At 35.6% G+C, this 24,285-nt stretch overlaps 3 protein-coding genes across 3 annotated transcripts; 2 read left to right on the top strand and 1 right to left on the bottom strand.

Moving 5' to 3' along the window:
• Positions 1-24: 24 nt before the first annotated feature.
• On the top strand, positions 25-11,219 carry LOC105629363 (P-loop containing nucleoside triphosphate hydrolases superfamily protein). The gene is made up of 22 exons (XM_012210940.4): positions 25-585; positions 832-987; positions 1,209-1,292; positions 1,435-1,554; positions 2,159-2,272; positions 2,492-2,584; positions 2,904-2,993; positions 3,095-3,165; positions 3,260-3,334; positions 3,474-3,561; positions 4,394-4,452; positions 4,934-4,997; positions 5,272-5,337; positions 5,552-5,710; positions 5,792-5,896; positions 6,112-6,347; positions 6,836-6,905; positions 7,000-7,056; positions 7,150-7,206; positions 8,260-8,319; positions 8,417-8,496; positions 8,941-11,219. The coding sequence occupies exons 1-22, from the start codon at positions 307-309 to the stop codon at positions 10,940-10,942; spliced, it is 4,185 nt and encodes a 1,394-aa protein (XP_012066330.1). The 5' UTR covers positions 25-306; the 3' UTR covers positions 10,943-11,219.
• A 190-nt stretch (positions 11,220-11,409) lies between these two features.
• Positions 11,410-15,313, bottom strand: LOC105629364 (Ribosomal protein S5/Elongation factor G/III/V family protein). The gene has a single exon (XM_012210942.4). The coding sequence runs from the start codon at positions 14,730-14,732 to the stop codon at positions 11,646-11,648; it is 3,087 nt and encodes a 1,028-aa protein (XP_012066332.1). The 5' UTR covers positions 14,733-15,313; the 3' UTR covers positions 11,410-11,645.
• Positions 15,314-15,734: 421 nt separating this feature from the next.
• TPR7 (Tetratricopeptide repeat (TPR)-like superfamily protein) lies at positions 15,735-23,215 on the top strand. Its single transcript, XM_012210943.4, has 11 exons — positions 15,735-16,191; positions 17,152-17,382; positions 17,567-17,623; positions 17,734-17,862; positions 18,001-18,078; positions 18,217-18,287; positions 19,927-19,976; positions 20,129-20,324; positions 21,268-21,856; positions 22,166-22,309; positions 22,660-23,215. The coding sequence occupies exons 1-11, from the start codon at positions 16,096-16,098 to the stop codon at positions 22,804-22,806; spliced, it is 1,788 nt and encodes a 595-aa protein (XP_012066333.1). The 5' UTR covers positions 15,735-16,095; the 3' UTR covers positions 22,807-23,215.
• The last annotated feature ends 1,070 nt before the right edge of the window (positions 23,216-24,285 follow it).

Below are 24,285 nucleotides of genomic sequence, written 5' to 3'. Positions count from 1 at the left end.
TCTTTTAACCATCCGATCATTCCCGTCACACATCTCTCCAAACTCCCCCCATTTTCCCTCAAGAACACTTTATTTCAAATCTCTACTGCTCCTCTCTCACTCTCACCCTCTCAAAATTTTCTCCCCATCCAAACAGCTGCCCGTTACCCTTTAAATCTTTATTACCTCCCTAAATTCCTATTTCATCCCCAAAATCTTGCCCTAAGTTTTCCACTGGCATAAAAAAGTTAACGCTTCAACTTTTTCTCTTACTAAAGAATAAGAGGAAAGAACAAAGGAAGGTAACATCTCACCCGTTCTAAGAAAATGCCGTTCATTTCTGAGGCGGCGAGCGCAATCAAGAGCCGGTTTGGTTTTCATAACCGCTCTGCTTCCGAGTCAGGTCCGGCAACTGTTCCAAGCACTCCAGATCTGCTAAAATCCGCTTCACGAGAGAATACTTCTTCCGTTTCCACGTCAGTAATTCGAAGAATCGATGATTGGGAGGATGGTGCTGAAGAAAGCAATGGATTGGTGGCTGATCCGCAGACTAAGAGCTTTGAGATTTGTGAGGATCCTTCCTTCTGGAAGGATCACAATGTGCAGGTAATTAGAGGTTTTATGACTAGTATATATTTCTGCATTTGGAGTAGTTATAATTGGAAAAACTGTATAAGAAGTTTGGTTATGTAAGTTTGAACAAGTTAGGAGACAATAATTGCTTTTGAAAATGCTAATGGTAGCTTAAGGTGGGAAACGTTAAGTTTATTGAAGGTTTCTGATTATTAGATATTTAGAAAGTTGTACTGACCATATTTGTTATTGTTTTTTTCTTTTGCCAATTCTCGTTAGGTTATTATAAGACTACGTCCACTTAGTAGTTCAGAAATATCCGTACAAGGCTATGGCAAGTGTGTTAGGCAAGAGAGTTGTCAAACAATCACTTGGACAGGGCATCCAGAGTCGCGTTTCACCTTTGATCTTGTAGCTGATGAGACTGTTAGTCAGGTACATTGTCTTTTTTTTTTTTTTTTTCTTAAAGCCGGGTATGTTCCCCGTGAAACATTAAAGACTCGACAAGTCGCTTATAGAATGTTGACTACTAAGTGGGGACTTTCTACTTCCATTTAATAAGGGAAGGGGGCTTTGCTTAACCTGTTGGTTTCTGATTAGTCTCAACTCTCAATTCCATTTATTGTCTGAGGAATTTTAATTATGCAATTTGACAGGAGAAACTGTTCAAAGTGGCTGGATTGCCGATGGTGGAAAATTGCATAGGAGGGTATAATAGTTGTATGTTTGCGTATGGACAAGTGAGCTTTCAACTGTTGTCTTAAGTTTATCGACATCACTTTGTTATTTGTTGTTCTGTTAAGCATAGATCATTCTTTTACTGTTTGTATGACAATGGTAAATAAAATAATTGAATATGTTGAGTTGTAATTACGTATGCAGACTGGAAGTGGGAAGACTCATACAATGCTTGGGGATATTGAGGGAGGCACTCGAAGACACAGTGTCAACTGTGGAATGACACCTAGAGTATTTGAATATTTGTTCTCTAGAATCCAGAAGGTTTGTGTCTTTCCACTTATTTAGGTTGTTGTCATACCAGGACCTAACTTTTTTTTTATTATTTTTATTTATTATTTTTAAGTTTTGGTTATATGTCCTTGGCTGTGTTCTTTTTTCCTTTTCTATAGTTTGGAAGACATTTCTCACCCAAAATCTTCTATATTACTATCATCTTAACTATAAGTTGCCACTTAGAAATTTCAACTTGAAGGCATTGATTTTCTGGCTGTATCCTGGATAACGTTTTGAAATAGGAGAGTCTAAAAGCTTTATTTTTGCAGTAAACATCCATTTCTAAGTTGGGATGTGATTTCAACGTCAAGATGGCAGCAGCTTGTATAAAAAGTGAAAATTTTTGTTTTTTCTTTCTGTGGTTACTGTAAAGTGTACTTCAGTTTTATAATTTGAAGGAAGCTGCTTTGATATTATGATACCTATTGTAAATTTTCAATTTTATATCTCACTATATGCATTGAACTGCCCGTTGCTTTATACCAGATCTGTCTCATATATACCACAGCAAATTTTCTGTCATACCTTAATAATTTTCTTGTTTTGATGCCATAAACTAATTCCAATGTCCAATAATTCTTTTGTACTACAGGAAAAAGAAGCTCGTAGAGATGAAAAGTTAAAATATACATGTAAATGCTCATTTTTGGAAATATACAATGAACAGATTCTTGATCTGTTGGACCCATCATCTAATAACTTACAGGTACGTATTTCTTGGTGAGCTTTCTGTTCCGCCACTAATTACTTTACTTCCAAAGATTAATCAATTCTTTTTTTCTTTTCTAAAGCTAGTAAATCTTAAAAAGTTTCTCTTATTGTTCTTATTTGTTATTAAGAAGTATTATAAATCATACATGTTCACAGCTATTCCCTTCTTTTTACTTATTTGAATAATAATGTTTGTTTTGGGCATGTATTGTAGATAAGAGAAGATGTAAAGAAAGGGGTGTATGTAGAAAATCTCAAGGAGATAGAAGTCACAAGTGCTCGAGATGTGATTCAACAACTTATTGAGGTATGCAAATTACCTGATCCAATCTGCTCTTTGATATTTACTGAGTAGCTATATTAATGTCACTGGTATTATATAATTTCATCTGAATCTTAACTTATATTTGAGAGTTCCAGAAGGATGTTTATCTGGCTTAGAACTCCTGTATAAGTTTTTCTTTATGAAGAAATTGGGAAAAATCACTAACAATGAGTTTTATTGATAAGAAATATTTCTTCCGAGAAAGCTCTTTTTAACAAATGCATTTGCATGGATATTTGTCACCTTTATCTCATTTGCGACTAAAAATAGTTATCTCAAAACTTTTTCTTTCTGTTTTCAGGGTGCAGCAAATAGAAAAGTAGCTGCCACTAACATGAATCGTGCAAGTAGTCGCTCCCATAGTGTATTTACATGCATCATTGAAAGTAAGGTTAGTATATCTCCCATTTACAATTGAAAATAGCTGACAGATTTTTCTAGTGAATTTCATTATTTGGTTAATTTCTTATACCCTTTGGCTTCTTTTGTCAGTGGGAATCACAAGGTGTAACTCACCACCGCTTTGCACGGCTTAATCTTGTTGATTTAGCAGGATCTGAGAGGTAAAATGTTGTGAAACAGATGAGTTGATCATATCAAACGAGACAAAAATTGAACTTTTAGTTGACTCTCAATTCTGTGTATGTATGATTGCAGGCAAAAGAGTTCTGGTGCTGAGGGTGAACGTCTCAAGGAAGCTACTAATATCAATAAGTCTCTTTCAACATTGGGGTGTGGTGGTGCTCCTTTTCATCTTTAGTTCATTTAGTCAATAAAATATTTAAAATTTTGTCTAAATGATTTTCAGATCATTAGAATCAATTCCTTTATGAATGCTTCATTTCATTGGGCTGGTTTTGATGTTTTGCAGACTTGTAATTATGAACCTTGTAAGTATATCTAATGGAAAGTCACAACATGTCCCTTACCGGGATTCAAAGCTTACATTTTTGCTTCAGGTATATATTTATTATAGTATAGATATAGTCAGAAGTATATAATGGGTTTTGATTATTTAAATGTTGTGGATATATGTGGCTACAATTTAGTTTGTTAGGAACCTGCTTTTGTGCAATTTATCTAGAAACTACTTGAGTTATGTTTGCTCCTAATGGATAAATATTTGTGGGCAAAAGTCCAAGATCAATTTATTATGCACCTATAAAGTTGAATTAGTTTTAGTGAGAGCCTTCTTTGAGAACAAATACATTTCTTCTCTCTGCTTTGGTATTGCTGATTGCTCACCTTTCAAGCATTAGTAAAACCTTGATCTTGCCATCTTGGTGTAGAGTTTTAGTGGAAAGGAATTTAATGGGTAAATTTGACATATGTTGGACTCAGGACAAAAGGAAACACCTATGCTTAAAACATAAATCACTCCAGACCATAGCTTGAGTCGCTTTCACTTAGTACATCTCATTTCAGCTTTCTACATGCTTCACCACTCTATACACCAGTTCAACTCAAGAAAACTTGTTTCTTCAGATGTATTTAATTTCAGGACCACAGTTTGAAGCAATGATAAAATTATTAGCCAGTAAAGCATAAATATAACAATTCAAAGTCTTGAGCGTAGACAATTGACACAGAAAGTTTTTACGTGAGGAAATTTGAAGAGCTCTTATTTAGGCAGATCATATGGGGTGGTGGACTAGATATCAGAAGATTAAGTTAAGTGTTTGAAGTACTAACTTGAAGAATGGAATTGGGCAAGTTTTAGTCATGTGTATCATTGTATGGATTCCACTATACAGTTTTTTCTCATAAAGTTTTATTCCTTTTATTTTCCAGGATTCACTAGGAGGGAATTCAAAAACTATCATCATTGCAAATATTAGTCCTTCTCTATGGTTAGTTGCCAGCATTTTATGATTATTTCTTCCAGATTTTTTTTTTACTGGATGTATAAACTTGAGAATTCCATTTGTTCTTCGATAAAAGATTTTGTCAGATATTGACTCACTCTGTACAAATAAACACTCGTATTTGTACTTGTGTCTCTCTTGATGTTGAAAAATATTTTTCCTGATGAATTAGTATAAAAATAAGGAGATAATGGATTCCAAATATCATACTTCAAGCTATGAGAGACCAAAATCTTACATAAGAATTATTTTCTCTGCGTAATTTGGTGCCAAAAATAACAGTGTTTAAGTTTCAAACTAAGAAAGATGATGAACTGATTTGAGTCCCTCTTAATTGCTTCCGGATTCGGAATGTAGACTTCATGAGTTCAGATTCAGTTTTTCACTTTCTAACTTTTCTCAAGTTTGATTTATTTATATGGTTATTCTTATTTGGGTATTACCATTTTCTTATGATGCCTTACAGCTGTTCATTGGAGACATTAAGCACATTGAAGTTTGCTCAACGTGCGAAATTCATTAAGAACAATGTATGTTAGCTATACCTTGGTCATTCTAATATGCACCTTTGTAGTTTGGTAATGTAGGAAAGAACAATAAATACTTGTATTTTTAAAAGGTGGAGTGGAAAATTGAAACTTGTCCAATTCATTATTTCACATATAATTTTCCTTCACCATCTCCATGTAGCCAAAATATCCAACAGACTAGGTCTGTTCCAGGGGCATTTATAATATTATTCTACTTTATGCTAAATCATTTTAGTCATTTCTTATGAAAATTTGCTTCTATACTATACTTTAGGCAATTGTTAATGAAGATGCTTCCGGAGATGTTCTTGCCATGCGCTTGCAAATTCAACAGCTCAAGGTACACTTTTCAATTTGAGATCCTCTATCCTGAAATAGTGTAGCTGCAATTAAATGGTGATGCTAGTGTTTTTCCCGAGTAAATAATTTACCTCATTTTTTTGCTTTGTGTAAGATCACTTTTACTTCTTAGGAAACATTAATCCATCTAGTTTTACATTCACTGTGATGGCTTGATCATTTGCAAACATAATTGGAACTTATACATTTTTCAGAAAGAAGTGTCCCGTCTACGTGGTTTAGTCAATGGCGGAACTGAAAATGTGGAAAATGATAATTCAATTATAAGCTTTCCAGGATCTCCTGGAACCTTTAAATGGGAAGCACTTCACGGATCATTTAGTCCACTTGTGTCTGACAAAAGGATGTCTCAGGTATCCATTTCTCCTTCTTAAGGTTCGGACAATATCTAATCAGAACTGTTATTTAATAGTTGGATATCTTTATTTTATCAGAAGAAAGACTTTGAAGTTGCCCTTGTTGGGGCTTTCAGGAGGGAAAAGGACAAGGACATTGCACTCAAGGCATTGACAGCTGAAAATCAAGCAGCTATGAAACTGGTATGTGTAAATAAATTCTTGTCAGTTTGTATGCTGTGTTCGATTAACACATGTTGACATATTCAACTGAAAGCAACACAAACTTTCATATTTTGGCAGAAAAAACTGTAAAGAAGGTCCATTCCAATTTTTATGTTTTTTTTTTACAACAAACTTGTTAGTTTCATCAAGCGCTAAGGTTTTCTGACAATAAAAATTTGATATCTTGAATCTAGGCCAAGCAAAGAGAGGATGAAATACAAGGACTAAAAATGAGGTTACGGTTTCGAGAAGCAGGAATCAAGAGGTTAGAGGCTGTTGCTTCTGGAAAGATTTCAGCTGAGACACACTTGTTAAAAGAAAAAGAGGAGCATCTGAAGGAAATTGAAGTTTTACGGACTCAGGTTGACCGGAACCAAGAAGTCACAAGATTTGCTATGGAAAACTTGCGTCTAAAGGAAGAAATTAGAAGGCATGTCCTTGTTACCCTCTTGACTCTCTCCTGAAGCATGTTTTCTCTGCTTCCAACTTTTGTTTGTTTCTTCTCACCTCACTCTCTTTTCTATGTTATTGTAAGGGTAATGTTCTCTTTTCTGAAAATGTCGGCTTGTTAATATTGAGAATTGTTGTGAAAAATATGTTTATCAAGATCAAGGGACAAAAATTCATTAATTAAAAACTAAATGTCTTCTGAGCATCTTTACACGCATTAACATATTCAGTGGTTGCTTTGACAATAATTTCCAGCTAAGATTTAGAAAAGAGGTTTATGCATTAGAAGGGATTTAATGCCAGCCTGTGGCATGAGATGTCAATATTTGATTGTTTGCACCTTTCTTTTGTAAATAACATGTCAACAAAATTGTTTCTTCTCAGATGCATAGGATTTGTCTGAAATATCATTCTGTCAAAGGCCTGTATTGTTTCCGTAAAATGACTTTGTTGTGCTGGTCTATGCAGATTAAAGTCATTTTATGAAGAAGGTGAACGGGAGATGATGAGTGAGCAGATGATGGTGTTACAGAATAAGGTATGCAAGTTAAAATATAAAATATTCTACATTTAGCCTTTGTTGTCAAATTATCCACCTTCTGAATTTAAGGGTCTTCTGATTATACATGCAGTTGCTAGAAGCTCTTGATTGGAAACTTATGCATGAATCAGATCCACTTGAAGTTCAGGTTCTTCAAAAGCCTCATTATGAACTTAGAAAGTGAAATATCTAATGAGTATTTTTGTCTTTTTACCTCAGTTTTGTATTTCATGTTTTACAGAAAGCAAATTCAAATGCAAAGACAGAAATTTATAGTGATCCAGTAATTTCTAATCAGGTAAATTGTTAGCTGGTTTTGTTCCAAAGTTTTTTTGATATGTCAGTTGTGGCCATGTTTATCTAGCTGGATGATCTTCATTGTCTAACCTTGCCCTCCCTTTAAAAAAATTTTCCCTTGTTAGTTTTAATTTTATGTTTTATGCTGTAAGTTACCATGTCTTTAAACTATGGAATTGCTTAAAGCTTTGCCGGCTCTAATGTCTAAATATTTGGTAAACCCAGAGTTGCTTTTAACATCTTGTATACCTAGTAATCCTTTCCAGTTTGACCCTTTGATGTCACTTAACTTGATTTTGTACACAAGGCATGGTCACGGTAGGGAAGTATCATTCTAGGAATTGACTTGTTCCTAGATTGTATTTCATTCTAAATCTGTGCTATACCATTAATTATTACAAAGGGACTGGTGTTTTGACATCATATATGACTTTTAGTATACATTATTCTTGTTTTCTGACTTCACATGCATAATGTTACATTTAATTAACTTATTTCTTATTTATTATAAGTTGCATTTTTTTTTCCAATTTTCTTTTCATTTCTATTTTTAACATGTCGTCAAAATATTATCCTTTGTTTTCTTTGCCCCTGTATTGTGGTGCAATTAGTTTGTTTGCAAATGTGTGCAAAGGCTATTCCTAGATAGGTCAATATCGATGAGAGCGTGCGTCGTGAAGCAATGTTTTGCTTTGCGGTCGGAATATAATTTAATCTAAATAATTACATTTTGGCAAATGTTTGACTAGTTTGATGCTATGTACCTATTCTTTTGTATTCATTGCTTATAGATGGATTAATTGCAACCATGGCCATTAGATTTTTGACATTAAATTGTTGTATGCTTACTCAACTTTAAATAATACATCAAAATCAAGTTCTGATTTTGTTTTTACGTCACAATTAATGAAATTTTATAGAGATAGTCATATTTTTTATGCGATGACCAAATAAATCAACATTATGGAGTTGTATTCTGTGACATCTGAAATATGTTAGTCTAAACTGCTTTAATTAGCAAACTAAATATAATGTAATGTTCTCTCAAATGCAGGAACCACAAACACCCAGGCGCTCTGCAATAACCGAGGAGAATGAATTCCTTCGCATGCAGGTATACTATGTTATTCTTTGTACATCCCCTTTTGTGTAATTCATCCTACATTTGCCTTGGATGGAAATGAAGTAAAAATAATTGTATTATGTCACAGGCAATTCACAATCAGTCAGAGATGGACGCACTCCGCAAGCAGTTGGGCTTTTGCCTTGAAGAGAAAGAAAATTTGGGAAGGTATTTACATTTATATTTTGCAATAATTTTTTTTATATATTTAGTGTATTAGTATTTGGCAACAAGTTGGAGACTGCTTTTTGTAAAAATGTTATTTTTAGATGTTAGAAAAAGTAGCTTAGAAGTGTTGCTTCAAAATTTGAACTTCTTTTACTAAAACATGTGAAATTCATTTTGAAAATGAACATTAGTGTCCCATAATCAATATTTCAAACACAATTTTAATTTTTAATGCCAAATAGATAGTTAGGTGTTAGAAATTTAATTTAATTTTTACTTGTAATTAAACATGATTGGTCAGTATTACTAGATAGTGTGTAGCCCATGGAGACTAAGTTTTACAAACCCAACTTTTTACAAATATATGCATTATTATATCTTGATTAGTTTGTTTCCTTTCCAAATGGTAAAATGATGTTGTCTGCCTGACCAAATCATTTTTAGGCATGTCAATGATCTGTTAGCAGAACTTGAAGAAGTGAGATCCATTGTGAAGGAAGGAAAACAGCAAATTGAGCTTTCTCCTTTGTCTGCTGATGCATCAGTTATCAATGTTCATGGTCAAATGGAACTTAAAACAATGGTTGATGCCATAGCTGCAGCAAGTCAAAGAGAAGCAGAAGCTCATGAGAAAGCAATTACTTTGTCCAAAGAGAACGAAGAGCTACAGATAAAACTAGAAGCTTGTCTGGAGACAAACAATGAGCTGCAGACTAAGCTTAAAGCTTTGATTGAGGAAAAAAATAGTCTCATTGAAATGTATGAACGAGCAGCTTCAGAAAGCAGCAATAAAACTATTAAGAAAGCAGTGTGTGCTGAGCAAAATGATATGGAAATTCATTTTCATGGTGATTCCGTTGAATCTGCTAAAGCAAAAGAGATTGAGATGGAAACAATTGCTAAGAACCTAGAGCACCAGCTTATGGAAATAAACGAAGAAAATGAGAGATTGATGGGTTTGTACGAAAAAGCCATGCATGAGAGGGATGAGTTCAAAAGAATGCTTTCTACCTGTGGACAGAACAGAGTTGAATCTAGAGAAGTAGATTGCCCAGAAAAGCTTGTTGAAGTTGATGGAGGTAAATATCCAGAGTCATCTGTACCTCTCTTCACTGAAGCAAATATGCTGCATGAAAATGTTGAGATATCTGCCATAGGTGATGAAGCAAATGTTTATACTGAAGGAGTTCCTTCTTCTGGCTTTGACGATGCGGTTAATGCATGCAGACAAATTCACGGTGATCATCAAGCAGAAACAGAAAATCAGGCTGGTTTTGAATCTTTTTATGATTTGGAAACAGAACCATCAAATCTTACTTCAATCAAAGTTTCTGGAGATCTAGAGTTTGTCAGGATGAAGCTGGAAATGGCAGAGCAAAAGGTTTCAGATTCTGCAAAAACACTTGCCGTCCTAGGTTCAATTGAGAAAGCTATTGTGGAGTTTGATAAACTTTGGAGGGAAATAGAATCAGCAGAAGATGGGTTCCAGGTCAAGGAGAAAGAGCTTACGTCCTTGCAAGTCCTTTCTTCAGAGATCCAAGAAAGAAAAGCTTTCTTAGATAAGAAGTTGTCAGCACTCAAATATTCGCTATCAAGCTTTTCTCAGTCAGTTGTTTACTATGAACAGCGAGAAGCTCGGGCAAGGGAAAGGGTGAATGCTTCATCAACTAACCTGGAGCAAAAGAAAGAGGAATTGGCTCGTCTTCAAGTTTGCAAGGGTGAAATTGATGCTGCCTTGAGTAGGGCTCAACAAACAGAAGTTGAGTTGAGGAATAATCACACGATTTTGAAATCCAAACTCGAGGAAGAGAAGCGTAGGCAAGAGAATGAAAAGGTGCTACTGGCGATAGATAATGTTGACAAAGTAGACACCTCATTTAGAAATTGGCATTTAGGCGGTAAAGCTACTGATTTACTCAAGTCAGAGGAAGAAAAGATAAAGCTGCAAACTGAGATAAAGCAATCCCGGGAGAAGCTTAGTCTCATAATAAGTGAGCTTGATGATCTGAATAAGAAGTCCAGGAAGATAGAGCAAGAATTGCAAACTGTTCAAATGGACATACAGAAAGAGTCAAGGATATTGGAAGAGTTGGAAGTTGCACTTCGGAGAGTAGTCCAAGAAAAGGAAACCCTCTTGGAAGTCGGAGAGAATGGAAAATCTGAAGTTCAAAATACAATTCTTGAATATCAAAATAATGTATTTGATGCAGATTTGAAAGTGGAGGAGATAAAGGCATTGGAAGAACAAATACTGATAGAATTGAGAAGACTGGATGAGTTAAGAATGGTGAGGATAACAGCAGCTGAGAATATGACTAAACTGTTAGAAACCAGAAGCTGCAATTCATGCTTATTATCTGAAAAAATGGAAGAAGAACTGCGAAATGTTTGGAATTCTCTTGTGGAGGCAAAGACATTACTAGAAGGGAATTTGAATTTCTGTTAGCTCCTCCGTTCAAATGTTGTTTGTTTTACGACATTTGTACAGAAGATTGATATCCTGATGTAATGTTTGCGAATGTTTTATCTTTCATTTTCTGTTAATATCATACCCTCCTTGATAATAACACACTAGGGATATCTGTAGAAGCTGGTCCTGAGTTGATGAAAGTTTGCTTCACAAGACTTGTGCAGAGTAAATTTATGCTTGTTCTCTTGACAGCAACGTAACTTTGTACCGGCTAATATTAATATGCTGGCATCAGACAGTGAATTTTTATTGATTGTTCCATTGAATTTTGACGTCAATGTTGCGCAATGTTTGAATAGGCTTACCCAAATAATGAACTAAAATAAACCAGAAATGGAGGGAAGATATGATCTTTTACGATTTTCCATCATGCCTTCCAACAATCCCAGCATAGTAGCACACAAAAAAAGGAGTTAAATATTCAAACTTAACAGGTCTCTGAATGAAAGAAGAAGAACAAGGTAATTTATTATTAATAAAATTATGAACTTCAGTCTAAATAATATAACAAAGAAGCTTTTGTATCATTAGTAAAACTCGAAAAATGTTTCTTTTTTTCATCAACTTCCCATTTCCCACTCAAACTAGACCTCCAAGAGACTAAAAATATAGACTAACCTTTTACACCAAAACTAATGAGAGGTATGAAATATTATTAGCAAAACTAGTTTAACAAATTTTACACTTTCCGAGCAAGTGTCCTCTGTTTAGTAGCATGCTGGACAACTTTTTCCTCCACTGGAAGGCCTTTTCGACGTCTTACAGCATCAATTAGCTTTCTGGCTGTATTAGGCAGAACACTAGAACCATCTCCGAATTCTTCAATTTCCTCCTCTGTTTTTGGAACAAAGAAAGGATCCTCAGGAAGTGCTTCCCAATGGCTAAGAACAAGGAGAGCGCTTGCTGCGCCTGAAGTCCATCTTCTGAGCTCATCTGCAAAACCAAAGCTCTCAGAAACTGGGACATATGCATGGACTGTGAAAAGCGAAGATCCTTCCTGCATCTCCTCCTTCAAGACCCGAGCCCGTTTTCGATTAAGCACTGCATACATGGAGCCCAAATATTCAGTTGGGGTGTTCAACTCACAGAAATACATTGCTTCAACGAGCCGAGGTTTGTTCTGTAGTACAGCTGCTCTACACGCATCCTTGACAGCTGTCATAACTTGTCCTGTGAATACACCGTATTGCTCAGAGTGCTGGTTAGTCCCACCCTCATCAGATTGCTCAGCCAAGGGAGATATGTAAGCCTCAACCACAAAAGCTACACCCCACAATGGTTCGTCACAAAGTGGTCCAGCTGCTGTTGCAAGTTGGAATCCAGACACAACACTGTTCTGAAGACTTTCAGCTTCCATGCGTAATGCTTGAGTTATTTCAGAGTGAATATCAGTAGCTGTATCACTATCACCAGAATTATCAACTAGGCCCAATTTTTCAGATACAATAGGGGAACCCCGTAAAAGAACAGAGGAATCACTGCTCTTGCTTTTAATATCTGGAGTGAAGAGGATGTTAGGGCCAACATGCCTTGGACCAAGTGCCCAAATCCTCCTAAGAAATTTTTGCCACTTGAGTTTGTATTTCTCGGTTCGATCCTTGTCATTCTCATTCCATGACAAAATTTCACTCTCCATAGTATCCATTATGCGTTTTTTGAGTACTTCAATTGGATTCTCATCTCGTATAATGCTTGATCCAGGCTTCTCCACATCTCTATTTGCCTGCTCCAACTTGCCACCGATAACATCTCCAAGCATATCTGCACTTTCATCAAGCACCTTGGTTAGTGCAGGTGGCAGTTTCATGACTTGTACGCGAACAAGGCATCTTCCATTTGGTGTCATCTTCTCAACGTACGCTGAGCGCTTACTCAGTGATTTCAGATTGTCTAAAGCATTGGCTGTATTACCCTCAATGGTCTCTTTATAGGACACAAGTGGTGGGGAGACTTCCAGGCTCACCTTGGCAAATCTCTCCTTCAAATCCTTGATGCACCTTTCTAAGTGAACTTCTCCAGCTGCAGAAAGCACATGTTCCCCTCTAGAAGAAACAGTGACCTCTAAAAACGCGTCTGCCCGGTTTAGAAGCCTCAGACCTTTCATCAGAGCACCCATATCTGCTGGATCAGATGGTTCAATTGCAACTCTTAGAGTTGGGGCAACCTGGAATGCCATGCTGGAGAATGGCCAACAGTTCCTTGTGGATGAAAGAGTTGCACTTTTTAAAATATGCTGACCGAGACCTCGGATTGCAACAACATTCCCTGCCTTTGCAAAGGCTACAGGTTTCAGGCCCTGACCCATCATGAGATACAGCGAGTGCAACTCAGCCTCCTGCACATGCTTCTGCATTGATTCTTCCCTCAATGGGTCATATAATGCTGAAAGCACAAACACTTTTTGACCTGAATAAAGAACTCCACTAAAAATTCTAGCAAATGCAAGAAAGCACTCTTCTGATTCACCACTTCCATTGTCATCACTGTAATTGTTTAAAATCTCCCCATTTGGACCCCTTTGAGGTAGCATTTTTGTTGGTAAAGCAAACATCTTGGATACAAAAGCCACAGATGGTGCCTCAGAGCTGGAATCACAAATCTCTACCGACTTCCTCACAAGATCTGCCTCTGCAATAACATCGGAATTAACTGCATCATTAAAAACTGCTCTCTTGGGAAGCAAACGTGAAATACGAAAGGATTGGGCAGCAATTGGATCTGGCATACACTTCACAACCATTGACAAAATTGCATCTGACAAGGGAAGCCAACGGCTCATAACAGCTTGAAGCACAACCTTGGGATCCTTGTTCTGAAGTTCACGAGGTGGTACATTCAAATTAAATGACTTGATAACTTTATCTAGTAAACCTTTATTTCCCTCAGGCTCTGAGGCTGATTGGTAAACCTGCCATAGTGGCTCAAGCACAAACTGCACAAACATTGGCCGAGCCTTACTTACTCCTTCCACTCCCTTCTTCCCTACTATCATCTTAGTCTTAGGATTGAAATACCTAGGACCCCAAAGAGCCTTCTGCAATGCAGCTGAACTTGCTCCAAGCTTTGAAGCATAAAATTCTGCAAACTCATTAATACTGAAACCCCATCCATCCAATGCACAAACAAATGCTACATTCCCCTTCTGCGGCTGAAAAGTATCCTCCTCGTCATCTTCTATAAGCTCAAGGTTCTCATCACAAACCTCACCAGATGGCGCTGCAAGTAGTGAATCAACATCAGACAAATATTTTTCCGACTTATACGCGCTCATGATTCCATTCACCTCATGAACAATCCTCAACAACCGGGTATAAGCTTCCATAGGACTCAACTTCAACTCATAAATCAACCTATCAATCTTATTAAGCACCAAACATGGTGTTAGCTTCTCAATCCAAGCTTGACGTAAAACAGCATGTGTTTGTATATGAACCCCTTCAACAGCATCAACCAAAACTAATGCCCCATCACTCAATCTAGCAGCAGTAGAAACCTCACTACAAAAATCCATATGACCAGGGGAGTCTATGAGGTTCACTGAATAGTCTTTATAATGAAGAGCAATTGAAGAGCTTTTCATTGTTATTGCACGCCTTTGTTCTTCATCAAGGTAGTCCATAAATCTAAGCTTCCCAGCCAATTTAGGGTGAAGCAGACCACCACCAGTAGCAGCAATCAGATGATCAGCAAGTGTTGTCTTGCCATGATCAACATGTGCTAATATGCATATATTTCGGATATTTCGGGTATCAAAATCACCACCCATTTTGCTAAAACTAAGTACAGCAGCTTATTATTAAAAGATTTAACTATAACAACAGACAACCAAACAAGTCCTGCTCAGTAAACAAACAATCCAATTCAAAACTTCTCTTAAGAAATCAATTTGCTATATAAGGAAGAAATGGTGTATGAAAGGAAGAGGATTTTGACTTCTGTTGGGTTCTTTTCTATGGAGGATTTGGCAGACCCTTAATTTAGTTTCAGTAATTTCTACGTAACACCTTGACTGGGTATTTGAAAACATAATAAACATGTCTAACAGAAAGAAAGAGATAAAGAGATACCGTAGCAATGACACTTGCTATTGTCACTAGCTAACAAAGAGAACATACGCTTAATAAATGACCACCAACGGCACTGAATCCAAAATAATACCCAAATCAGCCAAGACCAAAACCGCCAAATTAATCCCTGTAGAAGAAGGAAAGAAATAGGAAGAAAGCGTTACAGGTGGGTGGCCTGTCTTAGAGATGTTGAGAGGGAAAGGAAAAGGAGGGTAAGACAGTTTCAGTGCATTCGGTGACAAAAAGAGAATTAGGGCTTTGTTAATACAGAACAGGGAAAGAAAGATGTTGATGGTGGTGGAGACGAAAAGGAAACGGTGCGTTTTGGTGAGGTTGATTAAATTAAGGAAAAAATATAGATTAGTCCCTAACTATAGTTAAAATTAATAGATGAGAGCTTTAATTTTTAAAATAACTCCAATATCCCAAAATTATAATTTCATTGACATTTTAATCATTTGATTCAGGACAAATGTAGCAAAACTAAAAAATAACATTATCTTATCGAGCCGAACTCGATTTTTAATCCTTACATTCAAAATAAATGTAACAAAAGTCAAATTCAAGGACAATATTACCTTAGATGAAATATGAGATGTCGATGAATTGGTAATAAATTGAGACAGGAACATGGAATGGAAGAACTGGCTTTCTATTCAAAGGCTTGAGGGGCAAACAAGTAATTTTAGTGGAAGTTAACGCATAAGGGAGCATGTACCATTCTTCATGGGTCTCCTTTTCTGACTCAGGAACCATTAAGGCTTGGTTGGCGAAGTATCCCTTCTTTCCTTCCTTCCTCTTCTCTTCCTAACCATAAAAGACAATAAAACCTTTAAACTCTGTTACTGCTATTCCCAAGTCTCTCTATAAATTCTCTGGAAAAGGCAAATTCCTGTTGAATTCAAATCTCTTGCTTTCTTTTTCTTCTTCTTACTCTTTCTAGAAAATTTTCAATTCTTCAGATTCTTCTTGAAGTGCCCAATTCCCAATTTTGTTTTCATTTTTTCTTATCTTAATTTTGGAGGCAATAATTTGTTGCTAAAGGATTGACATAAAGTGAAAATGTTTAACGGAATGATGGATCCTGAGTTAATCAAACTCGCTCAGGAACAAATGAGTCGCATGTCTCCGGCCGAGTTAGCCAAGATCCAACAACAGGTTTCTTTTTCTTTTCTAATGCTTGCAATTTCTGTCGATTGTTTGTTTGGAATTAAATCAATTCAGGGTTAATTTGATAGTTGTTGCTACCGTTTGAATTATTTTGTATGTCAAAGCCTTCATCTTCTATTTCTTTTTTTTTTTGGTTTTTTCCCCTTTCTATATTAAGATATGAGTTAATCATAGATAGTAGTTGGCTGCTGGAATAATGTATAGCTTACTCAGGAAAGTGGATTCCTAGTGAAGTGGTTCGTGGAAATGTAAATTACCGTGTTCAATTAGAAATAATGGTTTCTTTGTGATGTACTATTCTTGTATTTGGTTAGCCTATGGAAATATGAAATGGATCACCATAATAACCCAAATAAAAGTACATTTTATTTACTTAATTTGCTTATCTACAAATTCTCTTTCAATATTTGATTGTTTGGTGCATCGTTTCGATGTTATATCGGCAAAAAAGTTTGAAATTTATTTAATTTCCGCATGAAATACATCATAACTGCAACAGTGAATTCTATGTCATAATAGGCTCATTAACATGTAAGGATACTGTCTACAAGGCTATTTTGTTATTGATACGTTTAAATGCAATAATGTTGCATATTTTCTTAATTTTCTATTCCCATGAGAATGCAATTTTTCCATCCTTTTGAATGAGCAATTGAGGGTGATTTCAAGTCTAGGAATGTAAAAGCCATTTCTTGGTTACTTTCTTTGGCCATTCTACCAATCAAAGATATCCTTGGTGGTTTGTTTTCACTCAAGTTTCTAAATTAGGATGTAGCTATCATGTTTTTTTTTTTTTCACTCAGGTTTCTAAATTATGATGCAGCTTGCATGTATGCTCAAACTTACGTTATTCTTTTTCTTTTTTCTTTTTTGGGTTAAATTTTTCGGGTGGGTTTGAATTTCTGGTCTTCTGGATTCTAACCCTAACAAAGAATGGTTGGCATGCAGATGATGGCTAACCCAGATTTGATGAGGATGGCCTCAGAAAGCATGAAGAACATGAGGCCTGAAGACTTGAGACAGGCTGCAGAACAGTTAAAGCATACTCGTCCAGAGGAGATGGCTGAGATTGGTGAAAAAATGGCCAATGCATCACCTGAAGAGTTAGCTTCCATGCGTACCCGTGTTGATGCCCAGATCACTTATGAAATAAATGCAGCTCAAATGCTGAAGAAACAGGTACCTATAATCTCCTAGATCAGATAAATGATTATTATTTTCTCTGTCCAAAGTTGTTTTTGCTATTCATTTTCCTTTCCAGTTTAGAACTGCATTTTGATTCAATATATGTAATAGTGCCTGAAATTATCACTGGCTGCCTTCATGGTTGTTCTGTAACGCATTGGAATCTACAATATGTTAGGGTAATGAACTTCATAGCCAGGGAAGGTTCGAAGATGCCTTGCAGAAATATTTACTTGTAAGTTCTGTAACTTATGTATGTTCATATTTTCTTCATGCAAAAATCACTTCCTGTTATCTATTTGCTCTTAAACTAATGATATTCTTCTTTGTCTTCTACAATCTTAGGCAAAGAAGAACCTAAAAGGAATTCCATCCTCCAATGGCAGATCGCTTAAGTTGGCGTGCTCTCTTAACCTGATGTCATGTTACCTGAAGACAAGGCAGTATGAAGAATGCATTACAGAAGGCTCCGAGGTATTAACAATCAAACTTTTAAAGTATATAAAAAATTATAAAAAAAATATGCTCTCTCTCACTTGTTCTTCTTATACTTAACTTATTATTCTGGCCTTCTGTGGGTCTCTAACTAATTAGATATTTATATTATTTTAGGTTTTGAAATATGATTCCAAGAATGTCAAAGCCCTCTATCGCAGGGGTCAAGCCTATAAAGAACTTGGCCAAATGGAAGTAAGTCTATCCATGTGCATCTTTTAATTGTTGGCGGTGGTTGTTTAATTTCACTGCTAGCGATGTTCGAACCTGTGGTTATATACCAGTCTTCTCCTTTTGGGCAAAGTTATATAATTATCTTATGCTGTTTTTTAGGATGCTGTCTCTGATTTGAGCAAGGCACATGAAGTTTCTCCTGATGACGAAACTATTGCAGCTGTTTTAAGGTATGTTTATACTTCTAATTCCTAAGGCCACTAGTTCTGCCATATGCTGAAAATTGCTTTTTATGAAAATTTCTTGAATGCTGTCTGACGTTTTCCCCCCCAGCAATAGATGGCTTGGGCAGAGCTTATATGAAAGTATTTTCCTTGTCTAAGATGCACGGAATTGCAGTGACCTTGATGTTTCTATATCTGTCCTACCTAGTGCGTTGTTAGGTTTATAGTTTTATATTTTCCCATTTTCTCTTTCCTTTTCAAGTCAACCCTTCTCTTTATCTGGATTTGGGATTGGTTTTGCTGAATCTACCGCGAGACTGTACCTTATATAAGCCATGTTTCATGGAGTGTAGGGAAAAGTCTCGCAGTAGCTTTTGCTGAAAGGGGGAATCTCTTTTGGTAAAGAAGCTGGATAGAAATGTGTAAAGGTGCACTCTGCATGAGGACTGTTAGGGGTGACAAACAAATCCTCCATTTTGGTTGTTTTACACCAGTATTTGTCCTGAAGCATGATCTTTTTTCATAGTCATGGATGAACTGACAAGATATATTCAATAGTATCTTGCAGCACATGCAAAGTCCTGATGGCTTAATTCTAATACATGAAGCCAGAGTTGGGTAACCAAAAGAGTTATGGAGGGATATTGTATAGTTCCAAAGTTTTAGTTTAAGCAGGAATGGAATGAAAGGAATTTTCCTTTGCAATTTTATCAACTGTAGCATAGACAAGTAGGTTGTTTAGATTTGATAAAGTAATGGTGTCTTACTATGATCATTTGAATATTGAGGCACTATAATATAAAATGTTCGGTACATTAAAGGTGTTGCTTATGGAATCAAGCATGGGATTGTTATATCATAAAGTTCTTGTTAGTCATGAAGGCTGAAAATTACAACTAGGCTAGTTGTATCACTATGGTGTTGAGAGTTGGATGGTATTGAGGTAGCATGTTCATATAATGTGGGAAATTAAATGAGATGTTGAGGAATATGTTCGAAATAAAAGAGAGGAATAAAAAATATAAAGATTTCTTCTTAGGAAGGAGGAAAGCTTTCATTGAGGATAAGTTAGATAATGTTATCTTAGATGATATGGCCATGTGGCCCATGTACAATGTGGAACTGTGGATGTGCTACTATGGAGTGACTAAATTTATAATAGCATTTTCCCTTTGCTTTTCCTCTTAACGGGGCTATTGTTCTGTTTCTTGGAATTAAGTGTATTGTGTTTTGGCGGTAGGAAAGATGCTAAACTTCTCTGGCATTGTGCTTCATTTGCTGCATTATGGATTTTTTGGATCTTGAGAAATGCTCACATTTTCAAGATCAAAGTGGTGCTTTTAATTTGTTGAGATACAAGTTGGTGTTTTTAGTTTCTATGTTGGCTTATGCTTCCAAAGTTGTTTTATCTAATTTGAATGTAGGAAATTACTTTTTAAAAAGAAATCTCCTCTCACTTTTTAGTTATCAGTTGAGGTTTTTCTAGGAGGATTCCTTGACCATCAAGTGTACTTTATTCTTTTGTTAATAGAATTTCTTCTATTTATGCAATAAATAAATAGATTTTGTATACACTGTTAGAATTTCAAACGGAAAAATAAAAGGTTCTTGGTGATTATTGACATGTTGGTGACGGTTCATTCAGGGATGCCAAGGAAAGATGGACTCAAGAAGGTGGCTGTCGTGAACCAAGCAGTGAGTTCCTTAATCTACTGTGCGAATGCATCTATATTCATGTGTTTTTTTCTCTTTTTTCTATTTTACTGCTCTGTTGCATGGGATCTATGAGCTTTATGCCTCTTTCTTCAACATTCTTTATGGACCACTGCTTTCTGCTTTCTCAACAGGATTAGTAATTGAGGAAGTAACAGAAGAAGTTGGAACTATATCTTCTCAAAATCCAGGTTCATCTGCAGAATTTTCAGTGTCACCACCACAGGAGCGTGTTGAAGCACCTAACAGTGAAAGTAGGGATCGTGTCAGGGGTATGACCACTAATTCAGAGTCTCTGCAGGCTTTAAAGGATGACCCAGAAGCTATAAGGTTATTTTATTTAAATCCATTTGAAAGTGACTGACTTTTCCTTTTTTTAGCTTGTCTATTCATTTAGATTCTTTGTACTAGCATTCTGTTTTTTTATTTTTTTATTTTTTTGGTAAACCTGAAGGTAGCATACAGAAGATATTTTCTTTTTTGTTTTTGATAACCAAGGATTTTGATTGACTCTTTAATATTATAATTAACCAAAATTTTATTGCATTGGGAAATACTCGGAATTTTGAAGCAGTCTCTTCCTGCAAGGGAGCTCCTTCCCTGACTTAGTAATCTTTTTGATGATGTTCTCCTGGTTTGTGTTGTTTGTGTCCTCTTCATTATCATCAAATCTTGGTTTCTATTCAGTTCAGGCCAATCACAGACAGTACATAAAACTATAGAGGCAAAAAGAGATAATTATTAAAAACAATGGTCATGTAGTTGAACCATTAGAATTAACCAAATCTAGTATAGACATTGTCAGTTTGTCCTGCACTACCAATTATTTTATTTAGACATTTAGATGTAACAACCTTGATTTTCAAAGTAGAAACCATAAAAGTGCTGTGAGAATTAGCTTTCTAGTATGGCAAGCTAAAAGAATCCAACATATACACCAGTTCCAAGGAAGAAATAAAAAAAGCTTGAATTAGTCATGGTGAGGAATTAAAAGACTGTTGATTGGGCACTTTTAGATTTGCGTTTCCTTCTGTCTATTTATGGTTGCTATTTTGACAATTATATGTGTATTAGATGACATTTGCACCCCCCACCCCTTACCAGCACAAAGAATAAAAAAGAAAAGAACATCTTAGAGAAAAAGTTGTTTGTTACAAAACTCTTGAATTCTGCTATGCTTTTTTTTTTCATTCATTTGATCGATTGAACATTAAAATTTTAAATTAAGCCTGACTTTAACATTCTTCTCTTTCCTTTTTTTTTCTCTTTGCAGAACGTTCCAAAATTTTATTTCTACTGCTGATCCTGAAACTTTAACTGCTTTAAGTGGTGCAAAAGCTGGAGATGTGTCCCCAGAGATGTTCAGAACTGCCTCAAATATGATCAGCAAAATGTCACCTGACGAGCTCCAGAAAATGCTTCAAATGGCATCCTCATTTCACGGGGAAAACCAATTTGTTGGCAGTGGTTCCTCGGATGCTAGTTTTAACAGCTTCAGCGTTGGTTCAGTACCTCCAAATGTGACACCAGATATTCTTAAAACAGCGACTGATATGATGAGTAAGATGCCCCCTGAAGAGCTTCAGAGAATGTTTGAAATGGCTTCCTCTTTGAGAGGACAAGAGACAGTTCAGACAGCATCAGCTGCAAATGCTGACAGACTAACTTCAGAAACTGGGTCAAAACTGACAGGACATCGAGGAAATCCTGCGGTTGATAGAAATAGCATCACTAGTGAAACTAGTTCCTCCAATGGTTTATTTGCACACTCAAGGAATGCTTCTCAGCCTAATTTTTCTGGCTCAACTGCTGATATGCAAGAACAAGTTAGAAACCAAATGAAAGATCCAGCTATGCGACAGGTGTGTTGATTTTGTTCTCTTCATTTTTATTCAAGTGATTGAATCCTCATGCAAGTGAACGCATTCCATTTTTCTCACTGGAGCATGGTATATCTATTCCATTTGCGGTTGTAATCAAATGATTCAAGTTACTATTATGCATGGGCACACCTCTAGATTTTAGGAAATCATGTGAAGATAGTTCTGATTTGGGTAATTGTTCCAGAGCAAGTTTTTCTATGATAGACAGTAGATTAAATTCTGTTCTTGTAATATATATGACACTGTATTTTATGTTTTTAATGCGTGTGATTGCATACAAATTAGCAGATGTTTACATCCATGATGAAGAATATGAGCCCAGAGATGATGGCTAACATGAGTGAACAATTTGGATTGAAACTTTCTCCTGAAGATGCAGCAAAAGCTCAACAAGCCATGTCATCTTTATCACCTGACGACTTGGACAGGATGGTACATTCTTTACCCATTTATACTATTAGAATGCTTTGCTTTCAGATTTGCTAACGAATCTTGTGCAAGATTTTTCCTCCCTCCTTTTTAGCAGTCATGACTGAGATGGACTTTAAATAATAGTAATAATTATTTGTCAGATATTGCCAATGATATTGTGAATAGTATTAGAGATAATTAACTGTTTATCATAGAAAGTGAGAGTTCTGATAAAAAGTAATGAAGGAAAATGTATGAAACAACCCCATGACAAGAAAAAATAAATTAGGTTGTTTTATTATTGTGATGCATAATGTTTCCTTGCCCTTCATTTATGAGTATTGATTTTATTTTCTCCAAAATTATCACAGATGCGATGGGCGGATAAGATTCAAAGAGGAACTGAGGGCGCAAAGAAGGCAAAGAACTGGTTACTAGGAAGGCCCGGTATGATTATGGCGATATGCATGCTCATCTTGGCCATGGTCCTTCACTGGCTGGGCTACATTGGGAGGTAGGGAGGAAACAACTCTTTTAAAAGTTTTGTCAGGTAAGTTTGGCCTCCTACAGCCAGATACAATGCTCTGAAGTCTGAACCATATGTCTATCCTTGAAATGAGGATGGTAAGTAGAAATCAAAGCAATGGTACCATGGAGAGAATTGAGAGATTAGGGAGTCAGATGCAATATGGGCATTGGGTAAAGAAGATGATACTCATAATTGTTTGATTTGTTACTTTTTATTATTCTTTTTGAACTGTAGAGAAGAGATAAGAATTCTAGAACGATCTCATCAAGGAGAAATTCAAAGCTATTAAACTGATATCCACTAACTTGTAATATTATAATCTGTTTGGTGTGCAACATATTTGAGCCATATGAAACTCACCTTAACAAAATTAGGAAGTTTCTTTCCATTTCTTTCTATTCTTTTATGGTCAGCAATCCATTTGAGTTGATGAATTATGCCTAACTTCTTGTTTTGATTTAATGTTTGTTTGTGCCTAGTATTGCCAATTCCAATACATGGAATGCACCTATTATGCTCTTGAAAATGAGTAAAATGTTCAAATATTGAATTCATTACAAAAAATTTTATGTCTTAAAACTTCTTTTTGTTAATTAAATTTTCAAAATCCTTTCAATTTTGTTAGTTAGGAATGCATTTCAGTATTGGCAAGTTTGTTGAAAATGGAAATACCACTTGCTTGCTGGAACTAGAAGATTGACAATATGTTAGAAAACTAGAATAAAAAACAAATAAGTCTTCTAGAAGGAAGCAAACGGGTAGACAGTCATTTAGTCTACAGAGGATGAAAATTTGACCTTTCAATTTTATCAAAAATAAAAAATTATCCCTAATTTAATAAAAATTTTATTTGGCTTCATTGAATAAAAAAAATTATGCAATTTAAATATTTAAATATAACACTGCTATTAAAATCTTCTTGGCTGATTTGGCAACTAAAAGACAAGGTCAACGTCAACCCTATCTATCCATCTTTAGCACTGATCGGTGATCACTCTATTTGCCGGCAAAATTTATTAATATTAAACAATTCAAACTTGTGAGGCTAATTTGGCAATGGCAAATCTCAACCGTCCATTCTTGGTTGTCACATCAGCTCTCGATGTTGACTAGACAACTGTGTCTAACTCTCTCTATTGCTGACTCAGCTTCTGTTGTCTCTTTCCATTATTTGGCACACATTTTTCCTTTTTTTTTTTTTATTTTCTCTTTTGTTGTACACGTGTACAATTGCGTAACGCTTACCTATTGTTTTTCGAGAAACGTCTCTACAAAATACTAAAAAAAATTTTCCTTAGTCAAATCAAATAGTAATTAATGTATTTTTTTCATTTTCAAGTTATATATATTTTTAGAAGAATTAATTGAAAATAATAATTATATGCAATAATTAGAATATTTAAAACTAAATTAGAAGGGAGAATAATTTTAACTTAATTAAATATTAATATTTTGTAAAATAAATATT

The sequence above is a fragment of the Jatropha curcas genome, chromosome 1, assembly GCF_041381405.1.
Source record: "Jatropha curcas cultivar XTBG-Jc1 chromosome 1, XTBG_Jcur_1.0, whole genome shotgun sequence".
NCBI lineage: Eukaryota > Viridiplantae > Streptophyta > Magnoliopsida > Malpighiales > Euphorbiaceae > Jatropha > Jatropha curcas.
This window is presented reverse-complemented; position numbering and strand designations above follow the sequence as displayed.